We start from the raw sequence: 24,672 nt of genomic DNA, 5'->3' as shown, positions 1-24,672 counted from the left end.
CTCTCAGATCTCTTTAGGAGGGGCTGAGAACTAATCATGATAGGCCAGACTTTAGTCCAGCGGTCATTCCTTCGTGATCCTCACAACCTATCCCCACATCTACTCCGCCATTCTCCGATATCATGGCAAGACCTTAACCCAGGTTCTGGGATTGGTCAAAGAAAGCTAACGATGATGGCACATAAAAGAAAGGAATTGGAAAAGAAGCAATAAAGGGAGAAAGGCGGCAGGTGCTTCCGTCCTAAAATGTTGGCCTTTCCCCCGGCAAACATAAGGGGGAAAGAAGTTTCCTTTGTCCAGCCACGTGGCGCTGCGGTGATCACCATAAAGGGATACCGCGGAGTTCGGGCTCTGGAAAGCATCAGCCACCTCCTGAGCCTGTAAAAGGAAAACCCAGAAAGGGAGGGGAGGTTATACCGGAGGAACCCAGGGGCCGAGGTGCCTGACGCGGGGACCCCGGAGGGGTTCAAAATCGCGAGGGGCGGGGAAGCCATAGGGCGCGCGGTGGGCAGGGCTACCGCGGGCGGGGGAGCTGGAGAGCGGCGCGCGCCGCAGGACCTGCAGCTGGACAGGCTGCGGAGGCGGGCGGGGCGGGGCGGGCCCCGGCGGGGGCCGGGCTGGAGGGGCGGCGCCGGGCGGGGTGGAGCGCGCGGCGCGGCGGGGAGGAGCGCGCCGGGAAGCAGGAGGCGCTGCCGGCGCTCCCCGCCCGCGCCCAGCCTGCGGTCCGCCCTCCTGGCCGCGGGGAGGGGCCGAGGGGGCGGGAGCGAGGCCAAGCGGAGCCGAGGGGAGGGAAGAGGCGAGGAGGAGGCCGAGAGGAAGGGTCCAGGGCCATGGCCTCCATGGCGGCGGCGATCGCGGCCTCGCGTTCCGCGGTCATGAACGGGAACCGGCCTCTGGACGACAAGGAGAGGAAGCGCTTCACCTACTTCTCGTCGCTGAGCCCCATGGCCAGGAAGATCATGCAGGACAAGGAGAAGATCCGCGAGAAGTATGGGCCCGAGTGGGAGCGGCTGCCCCCCAAGCAGCAGGACGAAATCATCGACCAGTATATGGTGGGGCCGCACATCCAGGCCCGCTACGCGGCGCACCGCGCCGGCGCCCCCGGGGACCCCACGCCCGCCTGCTTCCCCAGCCTGCGCGAGCCCACCGGCCAGAAGATCGTGCACTTCGGGGACGAGGTAGTTGCGGGGCGCCCGGGACCGGGGTGGGCTTCCTTTCTCCCCGTGTGCCTCGAGTCGCCCCCGGCCGGGAGGGCACCTGCCTGGGTGGCATTGCCCCAGCTAGTTTTGGTTAAGTAAGGGCTGGAAAGGAGAAAGCTCCCTGGAATGGGTTTGGGTGGGAGAGGCATCCCGGAACCGAAATCGCCCCGGCCAAAGGTTAGTGGAGAAATCAGCTGGGGGGGCGGGTGTTTGTCTTTAAATACCCGCCATCTAGACTTGCTTCAGGACCCGCGCCGGGTAGTAACTTCCCCATAAATTGGACACCCCAAAGTAGAAAGAACAAATAATTTTAAGTCCGCAGGCCTGGGTGCTAATCTAGCACTTGCACTTAGTAGTTGTGTGCCCTGGGTTATTTACCACGTAGAGCCTCAGTTGTTTACTCCTGTGTAAATCGAGGATAATAACTCTACGAGGAAAAGGTAAGTATTTAGTGCAGTACCGACCAGGGAAGACTCTCAGTAAAGGATAGTTAATATTAGCATTTATGATAAGTACACGGGGAAAGTAAAATTGCCAAACTAGATAACAAGAAGAGGTTCTTCACAAAATTAGAAGGCATGAGTCAACTCCCCCCCCCCAGATGTTTCCCTAGTGAGTATGTCCACTTTATGTTTTGGATGAGCATTGTGGTCCCTGTTTTCCAGTGAAAAAACTAAGGGATGCGTGGTTTAAATGAGCTGCAATAAGCCTCAGTTCCTATAAGAGTATGTTCAGATATCCAATCTAGACACTCACTATGCCCAAACTTCTCTAAAGAGGTAGTCCTTGTGAAGGCTGAAACGCTGAAACTGCAAGAAAAAAGCTCTAAATCACAGAGTCCTGGTGGTTTGTGCTGATCAGAAACTTTTCCTTCTTTTTCTTGGAAATGTGTGTAACCAAAACCTGTTTTGTGACTTTAGAATTTGCTGTTGGCCCTTTCAAAACTAAACTTTTGCAAGGAAGGACAAAGTCAAAAGGAGTGAAAGGTATAAAAATGAAATCCACACAGTACTAACTAAGGCTGTTAGGAGTTGTGCTTGGAGCACTTCTTTTGTAGGAAGTTGTTGACTGTTTAAGTCATTCAAGCTAAGAATGAGGTTTAAATCTAAATTTCAGACTTGGGTGTGCTGAGACATTTCCTAATGTAACATTTGTGGTAATAAAACCCACTTTAATGTGAGGGAAGTGTGAGAGGACAGACACATACTACCAACATGGCCTTATTCTGATGGAATTAAAAGAAATTCTCAATTGGGCCATTGCCAGGGGAAAAAAAAGGGTGTGATAAACTGGGTAGATGAAAATGTAGGTTTTTAAATGTATTCCTAGAGTTGAAACATTTTCAGTGCAAAAATAGGCATATCTATAAAGACATGTGGGTGTTATTTGTGCTCAGATTTGGGCAATGAAAAAGTAGGCAGTGCCTCTTGGGAAGAGTCATGAATAAATAAATGTAAGGGGAAATAAACCTGTAAGTACTTAGAAATGTTGGAAAATGGTTGTCATTTTCCTTTAGCTTAGTGTCTGGCGGAGAATGTACATATGCCTGTTCATCATCAAGAAGCTCATGCAATAGAGGAGCCCAGTATCACTCTAAATGTGATGGGGCCAAATTATTTTTAAATTCAGTTTCTTATCTGGTGCCAGACTAAGCTGCTTCTAAATTTGTTAACCCAGTGTCATTTAAAAGCAAACGAGCGCAGTGTGACAGTGGCTCCATGGCAGAATTCTTGCCTGTCATGCTGGAGACCCGGGTTCGATTTCCGGTGCATGCCCATGCAAAAAAAAAAAAAGCAAACGAAACTCTGTGCTGTGTACCTGTATGCCTTTCCAGAAGAAAACCACCCTTGTTTTTCAGAGCTGAAACTTGGCTTCGCAAAAGTGAATATATTCACGCCCCAGAATGTATCTCAGTATCCTCAGCACAGAGAGCAGAGGGCACGAGAGAGGCTGAATTGTAGGAGAGGTGCATAGCAAAATTGCCCATGACGTATTTTTTGCCATCAGAGGCTGCCATGGTTTTATGGTACTAGGAAATTTAAAACTCTTTCCTCTGGACTGGGTAAGAAATTGGTTCTGGACTGGAGTTGGTGGTCTTATTGCTGTCCCCAAGAGATGTTTTATAGAGGAGGGCCAGACCCTGGGCACAGGAGGGTCATGGAGAAGGACACGGTGGGATGGTGACTTGCAAGTAAGCAGTTAGACTGACACAAATAGGTGGGCCCTGATTCATTTGAAATGACCCCAAACTAGATTGAATAGGATCCTCTGTCCCTTCCCACTTGATCCATCTTCTTTTCTTCTTCTTGATTATTGGACTTTATTATAATTAAAAAAAATTTTTTAATTTTGAAATACTGTCAAATTTAGAGGATGATTAGAAAAATAATACAAACCCCATAAAGAGAACTCCAATATACTGCTACCCCCAGATACTCAGATCTACTGATTTTGACATCTGCCATATCTAAACGCTTGAGTGTAAGTTGTATACGTCATGCTCCTTGAACACTTATTACTACCATTTCTAAGAACATAAGGATAGTCACTATCAAGTTCAAGAAAGTTAATATTAGTATAAAACTTTCATATGTCCCAATAATATCCCCTTGAGTCTTTTCTCCTCCCTTGCTAGATCCCATCCAGAATCATTGATTTCATTTGATTGTAGTGTCTCTTTAGCTCATTCTTTTTTTTTTTTTATTGTGGGGACATATATGTGTATATGTATATATATATATATATATAAAATGTTAAACTTTTCCATTTTAACCACTCCCAGTCATACCATTCAGTGGGATTAATTACCTTCACAATATTGAGGTACCCTTATCACCTTCCATTGCTAAGCCTTTCCCACCTGTCCAAATACACCTATGATGCATTAACTCCCCATTCCTCCTGCCATCTGTCCTTGGCAACCTGTACTCCAATTTCTGTCTCTATGAGCATCCATGTCCCCTGATATTTTCTTTGTAGTTACCATGGGGCTTAAATTTAACATTCTTAATCTATAAGAATCTCATTTGCTTTGATACCAAACTTAACTTCAGTGGTATACACAAACTATGTTCTTATACCACTCTGTTATGTGGTTCTTGTCACAAATTACATGTTTATACATTGTGAGTCCTAAAACCACTTATTCCTGATTCCATTTTATACATTTGCCTTTTAGTAGAATCAACAAAAAGTATATTCATACTGGCATTTATGTTTACTCATTTTGTTACCCTCACTAGACATCTTTATTTCTTCATGCAGGATCGATCTAGTGTCCCTTTCGACCTGCAGAACTCCCTTTAGCATCTCTTGTAAGTTGATCTAGTGGTGAAGAACTTCCATCTGGATATGTCTTAAATCCTCCCCTCGTTGTGGAAAGACAGTTTTGCCAGATATAGAATTGTTGGTTGGCATTTTTTTTTTGCTTTCAGCACTTTAAATATATCATTCCACTGTCTTCTTGCTGCCACGGTTTTCAATGAAATATCAGCATTTAATCTTATTGAGGCTCCCTTGTACATAACACATTGCTTCTCTCTTATGACTTTCAGAATTCTCTCTTTATCTTTGGGAAGTTGAGCATAATATGGTGTGGTGTGGTCTATTTGGGTTTATCCCATTTGGAGGTTATTAAGCATCTTGGATGTGTATATTCATGTCTTTCATTAAATTTGGGAAGTTTCCAGACATTATATCTTTGAATATTCTCTCTGCTCTTTTCTCTCTTCTCCCTCTGGGAATTACAATGTGTATTTGGGTACATTTAATCTTGTCTCATAGGTTCTTCAGGTTCTGTTTACTTTTCTTCATTCCTCTTTCTGCTCCTCAGACTGAGTGATTTCAATTGCCTTAGCTTCAGGGTCCCTCATTCTTTCTTCTGTCAGCCTCAATCTGCTGTTGAACCCCTCTAGGGAATTTTTAATTTCTGTAACTGTGGTCTTCAGCTCTGTTTGGTTTCTTTTCATAATTCCCATCTCTCTATTGATATTCTCATTTTGTTCATTTATCATTTTTCTGATTTCCTTTATTTTTTTGTGTCCCCTTTGGGCATATTTGAGATCTTTTTTTTTCCCACAGTCTTTGTCTGATATATCCCAGGTCTGGTTCTCCTCATTGGTGATTTCAGATCTTTAATTTTTTCTGTTTCCTTGGCCATCACTTCCTATTTCTTTGTATGTTTTGTAACCTTTGGTTGAAACTTGGATATTTTAGCATGTTATCACTGGAATTTAGACTCTGACGTGTCTGTTCCTTTAGCTTGTATCCAGATAATGTTATGAGGGAGCTTTCCTTGAATGCCAAGAGCTAACAAAAATAAATACATTTTTATAAAGGGAAAAAAAAGAAAACACCTTCCCCAGCCTTTGAAGATTGACCTACTCTGAAGTGTCTGTTCCTTCAGCTCATTTCCAGATAATGCTGTGAGGGAGCTTTCCTTGAATGCCAGGAGCTACCAAAAACAAACGAACAAATGAAAAAATAAATTTTTGAAAAAGGAAAAAGAGAAAACACCTTTCCCAGTCTTTGAAGATGGACCCATGCAAGTGCCCCCTTTAGGGCTGATCCATACAGTGAGTTGTATGAGGACAGCTGCAGGCCAAAGCTTAAGGGCCCCTGGTCCTTACCGCCTGTCTGTCTTGTCTGGGACATAAGCATGAGCATATGGCCCGGAATTTCCTCTGTTTATATGTTTACAAATGTCCCATCTTTCTTTGGAGACAGTTTCCTCGCAGTTTTCCACTCTGCACTTTTATGTCCCACAGCCAACGGTCTCTTGCCCCAAGCAGCAGGAATTGACTGCTCTCTCAGAATGCTCTGTAGAAGGGCTCTTTGAGCTGCCTTCTATCCACAGGGCAAGTTCTGGGATGGCAAGTCCCTCAGGCCACCACCAGGCAGATCGGGCCAGACATACATGCTCCCAGTATGCATACAGGGCTACTGTGCACCCTCTGGAATTGGGACCGGGGATCTATGCAGGGGAGTGCAAGCTGGCGAGGTGTGTGAGGGACCAACCAGAGCTCCAAGGGACTCTGTATTTTAACTAGGCTTTTTCTTGATTCAACACTCGCCCTTGATTCAACACTACAGCATTTTACTGTAGTCCTTTATCTGTTTTCCTGGAACCCTGAGAAAGATGTTTCTGCCAGTACTTGCTGTTTGTTCAAAGCTTTTGTAGAGACACAGAGAAGCTTTGTTTATTTTTGAAAGCAGTTTGGTTTCCAGACAGTTCAGCCGTTAGATATAGGTTCCCATATACCATCTCTCTCCCAGACAGTTTCCCCCTGTTATTAACATCTTGCATTGATTTAGTACCTTTGTTACATTAACCAATATTGATACATTATTATTAACTAAGGCCGGTTGTTTACAATAGGGTTTACTTTGTGTGTCAAACTTTTTTTTTCATGGGCAGACACCGGGAAGTGAGCCCCATACATTTGTTTTTGACAAATATGTAATGTTAGGTATCCACTGTTACAGTATCATACAGAATAGTTTCACTGCTCTAAAAACTGCCTGTGCTCCTCTACCTATTTATCCTTAGCCTCTCCACCTGAATCTCTGGCAACAACTGATCTGACTCTATATCAAAACCACCATTTACTGTTTCTCTGGTTTTGCATTTACTGAATGTCAGTGTAGTTGAACTCATACATTATGTAGGTTTTCAGACTGGCTTCTTTCACTTAGTGATATGCATTTAAGGTTCCTCCATGTTTGTTTATTTGTTTGTTTTGTGGCTAAATAGCTCATTTCTTTTTTATCATTGATTAATATTCCCTTGTATGGCTGTACCTCAGATTGTTTATCCATTCACTTATTGAAAGTTATCTTGGTTGCTTCCAGTTTGGGGCAATAACAAATAAAGCTGTTATAGACATTTGTTTGCAGGTTTTTGTGTGGACATACATTTTCAGTTCTAGGTAAATACCTGGAATGTGATTGCTGGATTCTGTGATAAGACCGTATTTAGCGTTGGAAGAAATTACCAGACTGTCTCCCAGAGTGGCTTAGCACCGTTTTGCATTCCCAAATGTTGCCTCACATCTGCGCTAGCATTTGGCATTGTCAGTGTTTAGGAGTCCAGCCGTTCTGATAGGGGTGTAGTGGTTGACCCATCTTCTAACTCTGCCTCAGGGCCTTCACAGCCAATCAAAGGTTGGAGAGTGAATCCCAGGACTGTCCGGGGTCCTGTTATGGCTGCCAGGGCCCACTAGCCTGAGCAACCCCAGCGTCCAAAGATGGACCTCGGGCAAACGGGTGTTCCGGGCGCACCTCGGCTCGGGCATTTAGGCAGTTGTCTGAACTTGGAAGAGAATCAGGTAGAGACCTCATTCCTAGTTAGATGAAAGGCTGCCCAGGAATACTGGGTTCTAGGGCCGTCCTTGAAGGCTGTCACACAAAGAGCCTGGGCTTTATAGTCAGTCATGGATTTGAGTATTAATTCCCCCTTTTCCTGGCCTTTTGGCCATGGTAAGTTGCTAACCTCTCTGAGCCTGGGTTTTCTTGCCTGTATAGTAAAAATAAAATTAACCATGTAGTGGTAGAAACAATGTATGTGAAAGGCCTAGGGCATAAAAATGGTTGCTGCTCCTGATGGTGGCAGCGTGAATATTGTTAGCCCATCTCCCCATTTCCACTTGGGGAAGTCATTGGCTGTTGTGAAATAAATTAATTCCTGCTGTCCTGAACCTTGGACGTGGCCAAGTGGCGTTGCTCATGTGAGGAGCGGCTCTGTAAAAAAGTGGGCCCCAGTGATGTGCCTTTGGTACACATATTTAAAACCACATTTTGTGCCATCCAGAGGGTCTGACCGTGACATGGACTGTCTCCTGGTCAACAGTCACATGAGCCCCAAATGGTGCCTCCTTTTCAGCCACCGGAGAGACAGCTGCCTGTTTCTTTGAACACCATCCTGTCCCCATCCACAGGAGCATTGTTGTATCCCACCCAGCAGTCTTGTAAGTCAGCGCATGCAGACATAGCCTCCACGTGTGGTGGCCGTTCACCTAGTCATTTTTCCGTATTGTAGGAACAAGCAAATAGGAACTTATGTGGTGATAATCATTGCTCTTGGTGGCCGTGAGGGCGGTCGGGGACTAAGTTCATACTCCAAAATCTCCTGTGTTGTGATGCCGCTCCTCCTATGACAGGTGCTGCAATTTGACATCTGAGTGTTTTTAATCTAGCTCTCGGTAAGGTGGAAAGACCTGGTCCTGGGCTTAGATCCATCCCTGCTTTGATGAGCAGTGTGGTCCTCTGCAGAGAAGGACATTCGCTGCCTTTGATCATTTAACTTGTTTTGTTTTTTGCTTCTTACTTCTTTGGGAATCAACTTAGCAAATATCTACATAGGCCCATTTTATTAAGAACCAGGGGCATTTTAGCTTGAGGGTGCTTAGCTCTCTTCCAGTCTTTCCCAGTCCCACTAAAAATTGCCCTGCATGACCATGGGGTCTCAGAGAAAAGGGACATACGTTCAGCCACCAGCCCTGCTTCCAACCAGTTTGTCTCCTCCAGGCCCCTCCTGTATAGAAACTCTAGAGCTGCTGCTGTAGGGACTTTTCTGTCTCAGCAAAAGAAAATAAGCACTTGGGGTCCAAAGGCCTGAATTCTAGTTCTGGCCTTGGCAGCAACAAGTTACATCACCTTTAAGGCTCAGTTCTGTCATCTTTGAACATGAAGGGGTTGAACCAAATGGTTCCCAGGTTTTCTTTTAGCATTGCAGAACTGACTTTGGGCAGACACAGATGTTGGAGACATGCATTTTGGGTCAAGTATTTTGGTAAGAACATTAGGGTATTTGTTGTAAATGAATGCTTTTACCATTTTCACTTACCTTATGTTTCTTAATTACTGTGCTCTTCCCCCAGCAGTAAAGATTTGGGAATGGCTTGCTTTGGGAAATTAAAAGTTTTCATTTTGGGGGTATATAAGGATCACCCCAGTCTGTTTCTGAAGCTTCTTGTTATGAAATAGAAAAATAACGGAATTTGTAGGGAGGTTTACTAAAATGTGTTGCTCTCTGCTCCCTGACCCCACCTGCAAACTCCTTGCCACTGATTTAGCAGATCACTAAATTGATGGGAGTTACCGGGTCACAGGGCTCTAAGCACTGTGCCATGTTCTTGGCTCCAAACGGGCCATCTATTTGGGCCACTGGTGCATTTCCTTCATAGGGACCTACTTGCCTTTTCCACTTCTCCATAAAGTGGTGGAGCTGGGCAGGGGTGATATATTTTTTTTAAACATGGGCAGGCACTGGGAATCGAACCCAGGTCCTCTGGCATGGCAGGTGAGCATTCTTGCCTGCTGAACCACCGTGGCCCGAGGGGCGATGTTTTGATAAGCCAGCCCTTAGGGAGCCTGACCTGGATTTTTAAATTTTTAATTGTGAAATATAACATATATACAAAAAAGTGATAATTTTCAAAGTACATTTTAACAGGTAGTTTTGGAACAAATTTCAAAGTATGGTATGGTTCACAGTTCCACCATTTCAGGTGTTTCCTTCTAGCTGGTCTAAAACACTGGAGATTAAAAAGAAATATCAATATAATGATTCAGTAGTCATACTCATTGTTAAATCCTATCTTCTATAATGCAACTCCTCCTCCTTTGATCCTTCTCTCAATTTTTAGGGATATTTGAGCAATGACCATTCTATCTTCTTCGAGTTGAAAAAGGATGTTGATGTTATGGGGTAGGGGATGTAACTGGTTGTTGCTCTGGGACAGACTGGTAATTCGGGTTTCAGGGCTTATCTGGGATAGGAACCATCTGGAGGTTATAGGTTTCTGAAAATAAACTTAGTGAGTAAAACTTTTATAGAATCTCAGGTAGAGCCCTGGGTATTTAGGGTTTCTAAGAATGCTGTTGTTGGGGCTTAGCATACTGTGACAATTAGCACTATCTAACTGAAGTTTGTGTAAGAGGAGCCTCCAGAATAGCCTCTCCATTCTATTTGATCTCTCTCGGCCACTGATGCCTTATTTTATTACACTTCTTTTCCCTTTTTTGGTCAGAGAGGCATTGTCGATCTCATGGTGCCAGGGCCAGGCTGAAACCTGGGAGTCATGTCCTACGTTGCCAGGGCAACTTCCACCCCTGGACACCTGACCAGGGTTTTGCATGTTGTAGAACGTGATGTTTTAGGACTCTGGAGCCAGATGGCCCTGCCCCGTCTTCAACAGCTTACCAGGATCCAGCTGCTGACAGAAGTGTCCTTCTAGTGTCTCATTCCTCCCCTCCTGCACAATCCCTCCCAGGCTTCCTGTGCTGAAGGAGCCTGACTGGCTTGCTGGCTGCCCCCTCAGACTTAACTTCTTTTTCTGGGGCTGAGTCTTGACCTCCCTAACTCCCAGCACCTGCTGCAATGCCTGAGGCCTGCGCTTCCTCCTGCAGGCTCCTGAGGTGGGGCTGCTCTCCCCACCCCCGCTGCCTGGCTGGCCTCTGCTCCCTGCCCGCTGAGGATGGAGCGCTTTTCCTGAAGTGCTCCTTGGGGGCCTGGGGAGCAGGTAAGGAGTCCATGCCTTCAGCAGACATTGCTGAGCTGCTGCCCTGGAGGGCCTGAGCACTGCAAGGCTCTCATCCGTGTCCTTGGTGTCTGCAAAGGGCCTGCTTGCCTCTCCCTTCTTGGGGTCTGGCTCAGGTGCTGCTCAACCCAGGCGACTTTTTGAAAAATAAGATAATTTATTATGAAGTTGCACCTATATGGTTTTTTTTTTAAGTTTCAAACAATGCAGAAGAAGCATTATAAAACAATTACGAGTATCCTTGTAGAAACTTTTCTGTGCCTGTTCAAGCCTTAACTGTTTAGAGCTGAGATTTTGGTTAACTGCGTGGCTCTGGGATGCAGGACTGTGACATGTCCTCTCTCCCGTTTCCCTTCCACTTTAGTGGTGTGGCCTTTTCTTTTTTCAGCCTTTGGTAAAACACAAGAAGGAAGTTTGGGAGTGGCTTTTTCAGGATTTTTTTTTTTTTTTTTTTTTTTTTAAGGGAGGAGGAATGTATAATTATGATTCCGTCCTCCTGTCTGTCAGATATATGGTTTTCTTTTTTCTTTTTTAGAAAAGATGACAGGGTGGATACTGCTCTCTGTTTCTCTCCACCTGGGGTTCAGCACGCTGGCACCTGGCCCCACATCCAAATCTGGATACCAAAGGCTGCAAGGAGAAGGCTGGGGTCTCCTCTCCTGCCAGACCTTTGCTTTCAGGTTGATGGTTTCTCCTGCCCAGAGCAGCACCGGGTACGACTATGCACTGGCACCCTGCATAGCTGGGGCTCCAGGAAAGAAGGGTCTACATAGGCGAGCCCTGCCCTAAGTCATGGATGTGGGCCCTCTTTGGGCTCCTTGACTGCTGGCTTTTGTGGGACGGGCGGCCCAGTGGCTGCAGGGACAGGTCTTGCAAACAAACTAGACGACTCGTTCATCGTCATGCCAGGGAGGGAGGAGCAGAGCTATAAAGCTTCTTGGCAAGTTTGCAGTCTTCTTTTTAATTGGTGGTCACTTTTACACTCTAAGCGAGAGATGACCACAGCACTGGAAAAAGGTGCAGGCTCAGAGATAGTGCCGGTTTAGTTGAAGATTAAAGCACATATTGCATTATAGCAAGTCACATGAATTTTTTGTTTCCCCATAAATGTAAAACTTATGTTTCCACTATACTGTAGTCTGTTAAGTGTGCAATAGCATTATGTAAAAAAAAAAACACAAAACAAAACTGGTACATACCTTAATTAAAATATGACACAGAGACACAAAGTGAGCACACATGCTGTTGAAAAATGGTGCCAATTGTCTTACTTGATGCAGGGTTGTCACAAAACTTCAAATTGTAAAAAAAAAAAAAAAGCAGTAACTATGAAGCCCACTAAAACGAGGTATATATGTGTAGATTTCCCAACAAAATAAATGAAGGCCAGACCTTTCTGCTTAGATTTCCTACTCGTTTATCAGTTCATTTCCTTAGAACTCACCTCCTTTCCAAACCCTTCTCTGTGCCTGCTCTGGTGCTGAGGATTAGTTTCTACTGTGACCTTTGGAGGTCCAGATTTTTGAATTTGGAATTTGCCCAATAGTTAAATCATAAGTACTTGTCTGCCATTGGAACTGCAGTTTGGCATTTCCAGTTATGGAAAGTCCTTTGTCTCAGTGGACTTAAATACATCACAAGTCAAAGGGAGACGCATGCTTCCATGCATATAGACACAACAGACTGCTACGAATAAGTAGTTAGTGTAACAGAACATGTTTTTATAATTCTTCTTCCTTCCTCCCGTTTTTAATATGGAGATATGAATATGGCAGAAGTGTTGTTTAATTTGGGAATGGAGCTGCGGGCCTGGAGGCTAGATGCAGTTGTCATTTCCCTGGTAGGATGGGTATGTCAGCCTTACAGTTGAGCCATGGGACGGGCTTCTTGATCTTCAAGGTACAGACCAAGCCCTAAACAGCTCACCAGTAACAACGTGCTCCACCCTGGATGGGCCACGATGCCCTGGCACTGACATCATTACAGGCCTGAGACCATCACGAATACAGGGGACTTCCTGTCCCCTTTCCACAGATTCAGTCTGGTGTTTCTGTTTTTCATGTTTTTTATTGTAATATACATATAGAAATCAATAATAGTCAAAGTACACTTAAGTAGTTATAGAACAGATCCCAGAGTTTGTCATGGGCTACCATTCCACCATCTCAGATATTTCTTTCTAGTTGCTTCAAAATACCAGAGGCTAGAAGGAATATTAATATAGTGATTCAGTAGTCATACTCATTCCTTAAATCCTGTTCTTTCTATTATACCTTCTCCTTTGATCATTCTCCCAGTCTATCGGGATCTTTAGGCAATGCCCATTCTGACTTTTTCATGTCGAGAAAGGGTGTTGACACTAAAGGATGGGGGATGTGGTTAATTGATAATCATGGAGAGGCTGGTTCCTCTGTGCTTCAGGATTTATCTGATCTAGGAGTCCTCTGGGAGTTATAGGTTCCAGGAAAGCAAACCCAGAGCATGAAACCTTTACGAAGTCTCAGTTCGAGCCCTAGGTGTTAGAATCAGGCAGGAATGATGTTGGTTGCAGTTTAGCAGCCCATGGCGATTAGCACTGTCTGACTGAAGCATGCATAAGTGCAGCCTCCAGAATAGCCTCTTGACTCCATTTGATATCTCTTGGCCACTGAAGCCTTATTTTATTGCACTTCTCTTCCCTCTTTTGGTCTGGAAGGTGTTCTCAATCCCGCAGTGCCAGGGCCAGACTCATCCCCAGTAGATTTTTTTGCCCCTGAATGTTATGTCCCAAATAAGGCGGATAATGATTTTCCTTGTGGAGTTGGGCTTCGAGAGGGAGAGGTCACGTTTGAGCAACAAAGAGGCTTCCTGGCAGCAATAGTTCAGTCATTATTTCTTAGTTTAAATTTCCTTACCGCAAGTCGAGATGACACAGTCTCCCACCCAGAAACGTCCCTAACCAGTGTGCATCAGGAATAGTGACAGTTTATGCTTCCATTGAGCATCCTGCAGCACTTCAGGTCCTGATGTTGCTTCTGAGTCATCTAAGAAGAATGAAATCTATTTCTGGAGAGCTGTATTCCTTGTCTGGGCTCTAAGTTTTAGAAACTCAGCACTTCAGGGATGAGGTGATAGTTAACAAAATGCACAATCATACATATTCTGACTCTACCAGATAAGGTGGGTACTGTGCATAGCAACATAGTTCTAATAATTGTGAAACACTGTTATTAAAAAGCCAGTTGCAGTGGTTTGTGTGTCATCTTTGACTGCTGGGAAGAACAAAAGGGGCATTGAAACTTGGTGCTCATTATGCTGGAGTCCTGTGACCTTTTAGGAGGCTGTGACTTTGCTTTGGTGGATTATTCTGAAGTGTGGAGCCACGGTTTTCTCTCCCCAAAGTGAGATGGATGAAGAGTTTGGCCTGGAAAACTCAGGGAGCCCCTCATGAGAGGAATCCTAACCTTAATGAGCTTAGAGGGTTTTTTTATTTGTGGTTGCTGAGAGCCCACATAGCAGTATGTAGCAAGGGCGTCTTTGCATGCATGTTGGCCTTACACTGAGCTGGTCAGACATACACACGAACCTCAGAGCACCAGAGCTAAGCAAGCTGAGCCTGCAGGGCCATGTGTTAGAGACATTCAAAGGGGAGCCAGGCACCCCCTGGAGGGCTGAGCTGTGATAAGCTGGTCAGTGAAATGGCTGTGTTAAAATTAGTTCGGGTTTTAAAAATTAAGCCAGAGTGGGACCCAAAGATTCTGCATATTAAAATAAAATCTTGGGAGATTCTGATTTACAGCCAGACTTGGGAAGCACTGGGCTTAAGGCTCCTTGGGATCTCTCTGGGTCCTAAAGTTTTTTGAGTCTGGGCATTTGGAAATAACTCCAGTGTGAACCCAGGATATTGCATTCACAAAGAAGCAGTTATTTATACTGGGTACAAATGACAGGTAGGTGTCCTGCAGTGTAGGGCAGAAGATACTTGCAGGAAGACCTGACTGTTCAGGATGAGATAAAAGAAAGCCCTTCAGCCTGCCTTCCAGAGATGCTTGAACTTCAGAATAAACTTTTAAAGCGCTGCAAGTGTCTCAGAAAGAATGTTACAGGCAAGGTGCTGCTTCTTGTCTGCTAGGTTGCTGGGTGGCTTGGCCTTGTGCAGTTGGTATTTGGAAACCACTCCGGACAGCCCATGTTTCCTGCTCCCTTTTTCCAGGCCTACTTGTAGAGAGCCTGGTGGGACATCCGCTCAGGCAGTGCTGTTAGGTACCATCACAAGATTTGAGACGTAAAAACAGAATTTATTGGCCCTAAAATTAGAAAAGGGAGTTATAAAATAATAAATGCTTCAGGTCTCTGATCAACTTCATTGATAGGAAACGTTGGTATTTATACAGTTTCATCACATGTAAAATGTATTTGGAGACCGATTTTTTCATTTTAGAAGGAATTTGGAATAGAAACTTTTTGTTAATAGACTATTTTTTTTTTTAGAACAGTTGTAGGTTTACAGAAAAATTGTAGAGAAGGTACAGAGAGTTCTAATACTCCCAGCCAGCCCCTTCCTGCCCCGGAGCCGGGGAGGTTCTCTTTATTATTAGCTTCTTGCATTAGTGTGCTGTATTTGTTACAATTGATGAACTGATATTGACACATTATTAACTGAAGTCCGTAATTCACATTAAGGTTCCCTCTGTGTGGTCCAGCTCTGTTGGTTTTGACAGATGCATAATGTCACGTATCGACTGTTACAGTATCCTACAGAACAGTTTCACTGCCCTAAAATTGCCTGTGCCCACCTCTTCATCTCTTTCCCCTTTTCTCTGATCCCCTGGCAACCACTGTCTGTATAGAATAGATGTAATTTTTTACAGGGAAATTGTAACCAATTGTTATGAGTTACTTGCAGCTGAGTAATTTCGGAAGTAGGATTTTCAAAATTCCCGTAAATTTTAGTAGCAAAGAAATACATTTAAGATGATGGATTTCCATACGTTTAATATGATATTGGTTGCAGTTGGTGGTGAGCTGGCCAAGGCTTAACAACCGGCGGTGGGGGTGGGGGTGGCTACCCCCACCACCCCACAGCTAAACCATTTGCAGCATTTGCTGACTTCCATGGAGCAAATGCAACATGGTTTGTTCCCAGCTACCAACTAGATTCAGTGAGCGCAGAGGCCTAAGAGATGCTGTATGTGCACAGTCTTGGTGCCTTACTAGACACCATCATTGGACATCACCTCAAGAGTGCAGAGAATAGTGCAGTGTTCTAAAATAACTAGGAAATGATGGGCTCTGAGTATTTCTTACCTTTGTTTTTAATATATTTTATTTAATTGTAATTTTATATTATTTAGTTTTTAATAGGTTTGTGAAATTTAATTTTAATAATGGCTATATTTACCAACAGACTCAAAAAAATTCCTACAAATTTAACAAACAGCTCTTGTGAGTTGGCCCAAGTTTGCTTCAGTAAAAGTGCAAGGACCCTAGAGATCTTAAAACACTCTGACTTCCATTCACTCTGACAAAAGTCAGAGCATTTGTGCAACTTTGTATTCAGGTACTACAGGGAGAGAATATATGTTCTGAGTTTTTTTTTAAAAAGTAAAAACCATGTTGGATGAGCATTTGTCTCAGATGAGAATGCAACTTGTCTCTGAGAGCAGATGAAGGGCTCTGGAACTTTAGAGGAAAAGATTCTTTTTGTGTGTCCATTCATCCTGGAGGCCTGTTGCTCCCCCTTGATGTACTGGCTGCTGGAAATTGCCAGATCGTGTGTGCATCCTTGGCTTTCAGTGGATTCCCCTCTGAGATTTGGTTTTCTCCTTTGAGATTTGGAGACCTGAGGCATCTTTTTGTGTCTTTCTCCAGAGAATGAACTATTTCCAGAGAGGTTCAGTGCTGTCTAATATCTCTTAGGAAGAGGAATTTGACTGTAAGGATGATTTACAGCAGAAGGAAAACCCACTGTGGGTTGTTCTGTAGTTTGTGGATGTGTTCAAGGCTTAGGCAAGTTTAGATCTTGGGCACTGGGGCGGAGCCTTCAAGCAACTCTACAGAAAGCCAGAAAGCAGATGCGATTGCTTCACAAGCACAGGTCTGGCCACATTTTGGCTGCCTGCTGGACCTTTGAGGGAATAGCAGAAAGATACAGTGTGTGCCCTCTCCTACTTTGCAAATCTGATGCCATTTTGTATCCAACAGCCTAGGGAGCCTGTTTTTCCTGCCAGTCCTTCTTGCAGCTGGAGCGTGCAGCCGAAGGCTGACATCAGAGCTTTAATCACATGTTTGTTTGGCATGTTTATTTGTGTTACACTCCTAATCATTTTTTATGAGCTCAGAGTTGCAGAAATCCAAGGAATCTGCTCCTTGACTCTTGCTGGAGCAAACAAAAGGCTATTGACTTGACACCTAGTTGGGGAGAAGTCAGTGTGACCCTCTCTAGTCTGTGGCCCCCTTGGAATTTCAGCTCACAGGGGCCACTGTAGCAGAGATGCAGCATCTCCCCATCTGCCCTAGGCTAGACCTGTGTTCTTCAGAGTTTTGTTCCCACTTCCGGTCCAAAGCCAAAAGCCTCATTTTACTCTTTACACATTTCAAAGGGACTCAAATTACACAGTTAACATTTAGAAGATAGATCCTGTTTCATGGAAGGGAGTCCAGCCACGTCGGGCCCTGCCCTGCCTTCTGCCTGCCCCATAAGATTGCCAGTCCTTTATCTGTCCACTCAGGTGGTCAGTGGAATTTTCCTCCTCTGCGTAAAGGAGATTTGCCAATTGATTTCCATTTACCTTTTTTCACAGATCCATATCTAGAACAAATGACATTTGCATTCTGTCAACCTCCTTTATTTTTCCCATCTGAAAAAAAAAGTCCTTCTTGTTTTATTACTTCTAAGTGGAATTTAGAGAGCTCTGGGAACATAGGACTTTGAGACTGTTGGGTCTTTTGGCATAGCCACACTCCCCTGCCGAAACACGGGAGCATAGAGACCCGGGGCCACTCACAACCAGAGGATGGGCCCTTGTACTCTAGTCACCAAGCCCCCTTAACTCACTTCCCTCTAGGCAGCCCATTTCTATTTTTGGAGGGACAAAGGTCATACATTGTTAAGTAACTTGGGTCTAACTGACCATTCCCAATAGGAAGGGAGCACAGCCCATATTCCCTCTAGTTTATAAAAGTTTTGCTTGACAACCTGATGGTGAGTGATAAAGATGACGTAAACCAGTTCAGAACCCAGGATTATAAGCAAATCAAATCAAGTGAAAATTAATCTAACGTTTCAATGATAGAGATGACATCATGTGCCCACGGTACTTAGTTTTACATGGTACACAAGCTTAGAAAACATTGGTGGACACAACGGCTACTTTTATGCAGCTCAACCCAGTTTCTAGTGCTTTTTTTCATTCTCCATGTTTATAGTTAGTACCTTTGTTGTTGGTGTTTTTTCCTGATGCAAACTTACTTAGTCATTTTATGTACACACTTAGGGAAAAATTAAAGTCTGCATTTTGACCTTCCAACACCTTCCTCTCTAGGACTCCCTGTTTTTCGAATCTTTTGGCTACGTGAAGCGTCTGATGCACAGATGTACCAAGTCATTAATGCACAGCCGCCTGCCTGTTTTCCAACCTGGTGTGGCACAGCGCAAAGTGGAATCTCTGTGCATGTATGTGGCAGGCCCAACCTCTTAGGGGTGAGAGTTGGGAGATGCACACAAGCAAGGGGTGGGAACGGGCAGCCGCACAGAGCCTGAGCTTTGCTTCCCAACATTTGTGTGTCTTGGGTGAGTGGTTGGGTGTGGAAAGCTGGGAAGGAAGGATCTGGGCTCATGCAGAGTTACTCATTCACTACAGGTCATTGAGCATCTGCTGTGTGCCGGTGCTGTTCCAGGCACTGTTCCAGGCACTGTGGATACAGTGGTGAACAAACAGGCCTCCGTTCCCGGGCAGACTTTACCACCTGGAACTGCCTGGGCACTTGGGGTATGCTCTTCCTCTGCCTTCCTTCTTGGGAAAAGGCCAAGACCCTGAATGCTTCATTATTGGAGGTCAAAGACCAACTCCCAGGAATCATTCATTTGGGATAGATCTGCATAGGGGGCCAGAGGCTTAAATGACTAAAATTAATGTGTCTGTAAGTGATTCTTCCTGATATATGGGCCCCTGATCTCCCACCCCCCCACCCCCCACCCCCGCCCAGTCTCTGATTCTTGAGGCTAAGCTGGGGGTGGAGTTGGGCATTGTCAGAAACTGAAGGACACAGTCCTTCTGTCAAACCGGTTTGTCTTCTAGACCAAGGGAGAACCAGATGACCTAATTCTGGGGGCAGGGAACTCTGGATGGGAAAAAGACCTAATCTGCCTGGAGGTACATTATGGAAAGGACATAAATTACCTGGGGGTTCTGTGTGTGGGCCAAAGCATGGAAATAATAATCTAATCGGTCTCAATTTAAAGTATCTTATCCCCTTTTCAGTCTGTATCACATTGCATATCCCAAGTTTTGGTTCAGAAAATATAATTATCAATAGAAGCTGAGCACAGATGAGATATTTCCTAGCACAGGAATACTGCTGGGGATGTGGAGGTTACCCAAGGAAAGATGATTTCCACAAGTCATTCATTCAGACAAGAACAGAATATACTGGATCCAATATGAGATTTGCAGCAATTATTCTGAAGAGCTCTTTCCATTATGTTCTGCTTGGTAGCAGTGGAGAGTGATCGCTAAGCTCTCATTATAATTAGGCACTTGTATTAAATTGTTTTCTTCTGTGACTTCGCTGATCAACACCTTTCAGCTCTCTGGTAGGCATATAGATGGAAGGAGGGGAGTTCAAATAGCTGTGTAGATTATTGCATGGACTTCCTTTCATATATTACCTCGTTTAATTCTCACAACTCTGCAAGGAAAGTACCCTCCTTTTACAGATGAAGAAACTGAGGCTTAACGAGGCCAAATCCTCTTCCCACAGTCACACGGCCAAGCATTAGTAGACCTGAGACTTGAACTTGTGTCTGTGTAGACTATAAACTCTTATTCCCTTTCTACTCACTTTCCTGTTTCATTGAGTCCTTCTTGGGGCCTTGCAGGCACTCTTTAAATGTCTGTTTGATGGGGAAGGGGAGCACCTGGCCACCTGAAAGGGATGTGCAGCCTCAGTCACAAAGGTGAGGGTGAGCCTAGATTTAAAAAGGTCAACGCATTCTGTTCAGAGCTTCCAAACCTCAGGCTTGTTTGGAGCCAGGAGTTGGGATTATTCCTAAGATTTGGATTCCCTGTGGCCATGGGTGGATGTTTGCATGTGGTATGTCTGGGTTTGGATTTCACATTTATTCTTGAACTTTTATTTCAGGACATAACTTGGCAAGATGAGCACTCTGCCCCTTTCTCCTGGGAAACAAGGGTAAGTTGGATTAAATTTAGATTTATTTGTACTTTTGAAAAGAACTGAGCAATAATATATTTTTCTTTCAGCGTTTGATGGACTTAGAAGGCAGCAGCCTTATTCCCTAGCTGCAGTTGACATGCCTGTTGTCGGTAGAAAAGGAAAGATGCCAGACAGAGAGATTTGTTATGAATTAAGAAACTATTGGGTGGGCCACCAGGCAGAATTCTTGCCTGCCATGCCAGAGGACCCAGGTTCGATTCCTGGTGCCTGCCCATGTTAAAAAAAAAAAAAAGAAAAAAAGAAACTATTGCGGGTAGTTTGGTGACAGAATTTTAAAGGAGTAACTAGTCCTGTCAGCCTGGGCCCAGTGATGCCTGTTGGCTAGGTGACTACCCATCCTGGCAAGGCAGGGTTAGCATGTCAGGGTGTCCTTTCGCAGTCCCTCCCTCTACCCACCAATATTCGGCATCTTGGTTACTCAGCAATACAAAGCAGGAATGATTATTATACAGTGACTTTAGCCTGTTGAGTTTAACTTTGCTCTCCCAATCTTTCATTTATTATTATTATTATTATTTTACCAGCTACTTAAGAGCATCAAATTTGACTGATTTTAATGTATTTCCTTGTCTTCCCAACAGCCCCAGTAGAATTGCATTAATAACTAGTGAAATGATAAAAAGACTTGTGTCTAAAACCCAAGGGAAAGAAATAAAAAGCCGTTCTGTGTATTAGGGCATTCTTTCCACTATGTGGGGGGCGGGGCGGGGGGTGGTAGTGATGAATTTGACCGATGCCTAGAGTAAGACTTATTCTGGATGCCAGGTAAGGGTTTTCAAGCATCGATAGATACTCTCTGGTGTTTGTTTTTTGGTTTTTCACTTGGCCCCATGGCTGCTGGTCAGAGCTCTCGTCCCAGCAGTGTGAGCTGGAGACGGCAGGGTGCCAGCCATGCAGGAAACCTGAGGAGATGGGTCAGGGTCGGAGGCAGCGATGAGGGGATCAGCACACAGTCCTGAGGGCCCATCACATGAAGAACCACATCTTGAAATGGAAGATTTCACAGGGGGTTAGATGGACGAGAACAGAAGGTGTTGCTTGTTGCATACTGGCAGCATGTGATCAATGACTGCTGATTGCCCTCAGTGAACCGAGCTGGCCCCAGGACACGGCAGCATACTGAGAGTTGAGTTTATTCGTGTGCTAGCATTAAGAGGTGGTTTTTTGAGAACACATGGCATTAATTCAGATGAACACATTCATTTGGGAAACCTAGGGTCCCTTTGTGAAGACAAAGACAAAGTGCATCATTACATTGGATCCTAAACATTCTAAAAATAAAGAAAAATATCTCCGTCCCATATATCTGATTTTTAATTTCCATTGCAGATTAATAACCTCGGTCTGTGCGGAGGGCAGGTGAATGGAAATGGTCTGACTGGAAACTAGAGTCTTTCTAGGGATTTTGGATACTGGATGAAGGGGTAATTGAGGTTGGTGGGAAGGGAGCGAGAGAAGGCTATCAAGGAGCAGCTTGGAATTACAGTGGCTCCCAAATGAACCAACAAATCTTGTGTCTCTAGTGACACTGCAAAGGAAATTGTAGGTGGGTGGAAAGTACATCATTACATTGGGGTTCATTGAGGGGACTCAATATTCCTCTTTATATGAGCTTCCAGTGTAGGTATTTGTGAGAAGCACTAATACTGTAGATGGCCTCTAGGGCTAGTATGTAAATAGTTTCTCCACATGTTAGATAGTAGCAGTGTACTGTCCAGAAAACAGCATAAATTGCCCTGTGCTGGGCCCTATGTTTGATGATATCACAGTGAGGAGGACACAGAGAAATCAAGAGTTAAAATGTCCTAAAGACCTGAGACTATTGTGGGACCCGTGAGCATTTCTGGTCTCTTAAGAATTTACCTTGTTAAATGTTCCTGACTCAGCTAATTGTGGGATGGGACATTACATCTGTTATTAACTTGCTGCAAATGACATTTTGGGACAAGGATGGTGCAGTGTCTGGGGTGGCTGCTGATATAACTGCTGGGGCTGGCATGGGAAACAGTTCTTGGCAAAGGTTTCAGTCTTTTGACTCAGAAACAAATAGGGCCTAATATAGACTAAACTTGAATTGCACTTGTGCTAACTCTAATTAGCCACAGATATCAGCTGGGCCTCTTAGGAAGCCAACATAAATTGAGAACACTAACTAAAGTCAAATTTCAATCTATTACCCCCCTTGTATGGTGTTGTACCCCAGTTCTTTGAATATTGCTAAGTTTTTCAGCTCATCCCTTCCTACCTCAGTTTCTCTACCCCAGCTAGGGTGAGGGAGGTGTGATGGTGGTTGGAGTTGTGGAGGTGGAAGACGTGGTGATGGAAGTGGTGGAAGTAGTAGTGGAAATGGTGAAGATGGTAGAGGTGGTGGAGCTGGTGGAGCTGGTGGTGGAGGTGGAGGTGGTGCTGGTGGTGGAGGTGGTGCTCGTAGTGGAGGTGGTGGAGATGGTAGAGGTGGTGGTGGAGGTAGTGCTGGAGGTGCTGGTGGTGGAGGTGGTGGAGGAGGTGGAGGTGGTGGTGGAGGTGGTGGAGGAGGTGGTGGAGGAGGTGGAGGTGGTGGTGGTGGAGGTGGTGGAGGAGGTGGAGGAGGTGGTGGAGGTGGTGGAGGTGGTGGAAGAGATGGTGGAGGTGGTGGAAGAGATGGTGGAAGTGGTGGAGGTGGTGGAAGTGGTGGAGGTGGTGGAAGTGGTGGAGGTGGTGGAAGAGATGGTGGAAGTGGTGGAGGTGGTGGAAGAGATGGTGGAGGTGGTGGACGAGGTGGTGGAGGTGGTGGAAGAGATGGTGGAGGTGGTGGAAGAGATGGTGGAAGTGGTGGAAGAGATGGTGGAGGTGGTGGAAGAGATGGTGGAGGTGGTGGAAGAGATGGTGGAAGTGGTGGAGGTGGTGGAAGTGGTGGAGGTGGTGGAAGTGGTGGAGGTGGTGGAAGAGATGGTGGAGGTGGTGGAAGAGATGGTGGAGGTGGTGGAAGAGATGGTGGAGGTGGTGGAAGAGATGGTGGAGGTGGTGGAGGTGGTGGAAGTGGTGGTGGTGGAGGTGGTGGAGGAGGTGGAGGAGGTGGTGGAGGTGGAGGAGGTGGAGGAGGTAGTGGACGAGGTGGTGGAGGTGGTGGAAGAGATGGTGGAAGTGGTGGAGGTGGTGGAAGTGGTGGAGGTGGTGGTGATCATTGTGGTCATCTTTGCCCTCATCTGTCAGGATTGCTGGGGAGAAGGGTTCCTGTGGGACTCAATGTTGATTTTCTCTCTCATGCTACTGATGTTTCAAGAGGAAAAAAACCCAGCACTTGGAATGCTCCCAACAGAGGAGGCAGGGAGTTGGAGAGGATTCTTTGCATTCCCCAGTCATTTTGGCTTGGAGAGTTGGAGGAGAATGCCTGAGGAGGTCAGGTCAGGTCGTGGCATTGGTTTGCTAGGCCCTTGGGACCTCCACCCCCATTCTTGAGTTCCTCCCCTGAGCTGTCTGGCTTTTTCCTTTCTGTCTACCCAATCCTCCACTTGATGTTCAACTGCTTATTTTGGGATAGTGACTAAACTGGGGGTGTGGATCAGTTCCTTGATTCTTTTGGTATTGAAAGATCTCTAAGGACCAATAAAGATTGTTCCCAGAGTAGAGTGCCTTCTAGCCTCTTCTTCAAGAAGGGAAGTAAGCTAGTACTGAGTATGAGCGCCTCCTGGGTGCCTTGCCCCACTGTAGGCACCTCCATGCACTTTCAATTCTGTCACGACACCCTTGAAAGGTACATATATTTGTTTTCCTGTTACAGGTCAGGAATCTGAGTTTCAGGAAAGTAAGATACTGGTAGGTTAACTGGATGAAGTGGTTCTGAAACTCGGGTCTGTCTGTAGCTTGCAGGTGTTGGCTGTCCATGGATGGGCAGGATGGCCATTCCTGCAGGGTGTTGGGTACATAGAGGATTCCTTTGGTCCCAAAATATGGCCTTGATTGGCTGCCCCTCCCCACTGCCATCTGTTTGCTCCTGAGAAACAAGGTCCCTCTGGCCTTGAGACCTCTTCTGCTAGTTCTGCCTCTCTGCCCAATAGTCCTGCTTTTTGTCAGTCCTCTCTTTGCACTCACTCTGCCCCGCACCAGGAGTGCAGTCCTGTTCTGAGTGCTGTCCCTAACTCACCTTCCTGAGACCCACAGCAGACCCCTTGTTGCTCCCTGGCTCTGAGACATTTCCTGGCTCTCCATTGTGTGTGGAATCATGTCACCAGCTCCCTCAGGGCAGCCTGACCTTAGTGTCTTTCTTGTGGAGACTTAACCCACAAGAAAAGCCCCCCTCAGCCCCGTTCTTCAGCCTTACAGGTACTGCTGTGTCCTGCCTCAGGGGGCTGTGGTATGTCTTCTGTCAGCATCTTTGCTGAGGCAATCCCTCCAACCCTCAACGCCTTCAACCACCGCCACTCCCCACGTCCGTCTGTGAAAGTCCAACCTGCCCTCAAGATCCAGCACAAATCCAGTTCTTCATGATTGTCCCATTCCTAATACCAGCCAGTGTG

General features: G+C 45.4%; 1 protein-coding gene across 2 annotated transcripts in view; it reads left to right on the top strand.

The window, feature by feature from the left end:
* The first annotated feature begins 747 nt into the window (after positions 1-747).
* C7H1orf198 (chromosome 7 C1orf198 homolog) overlaps positions 748-24,672 on the top strand; it is a 38,154-nt gene continuing 14,229 nt past the window's right edge. Inside the window, exons 1-2 of one of the 2 annotated variants that reach the window (XM_077168298.1) lie at positions 748-1,178; positions 20,081-20,131. In XM_077168298.1, the coding sequence (XP_077024413.1) occupies positions 831-1,178; positions 20,081-20,131 (399 nt within the window). In that variant the 5' untranslated portion in view covers positions 748-830. Of the gene's footprint in view, positions 1,179-17,425; positions 18,709-20,080; positions 20,132-24,672 lie in introns of those variants that run through there. The other variant, XM_077168299.1, reaches the window with a different exon arrangement.

This window comes from Tamandua tetradactyla, chromosome 7 (assembly GCF_023851605.1).
Source record: "Tamandua tetradactyla isolate mTamTet1 chromosome 7, mTamTet1.pri, whole genome shotgun sequence".
Taxonomy (NCBI): domain Eukaryota; kingdom Metazoa; phylum Chordata; class Mammalia; order Pilosa; family Myrmecophagidae; genus Tamandua; species Tamandua tetradactyla.
This window is presented reverse-complemented; position numbering and strand designations above follow the sequence as displayed.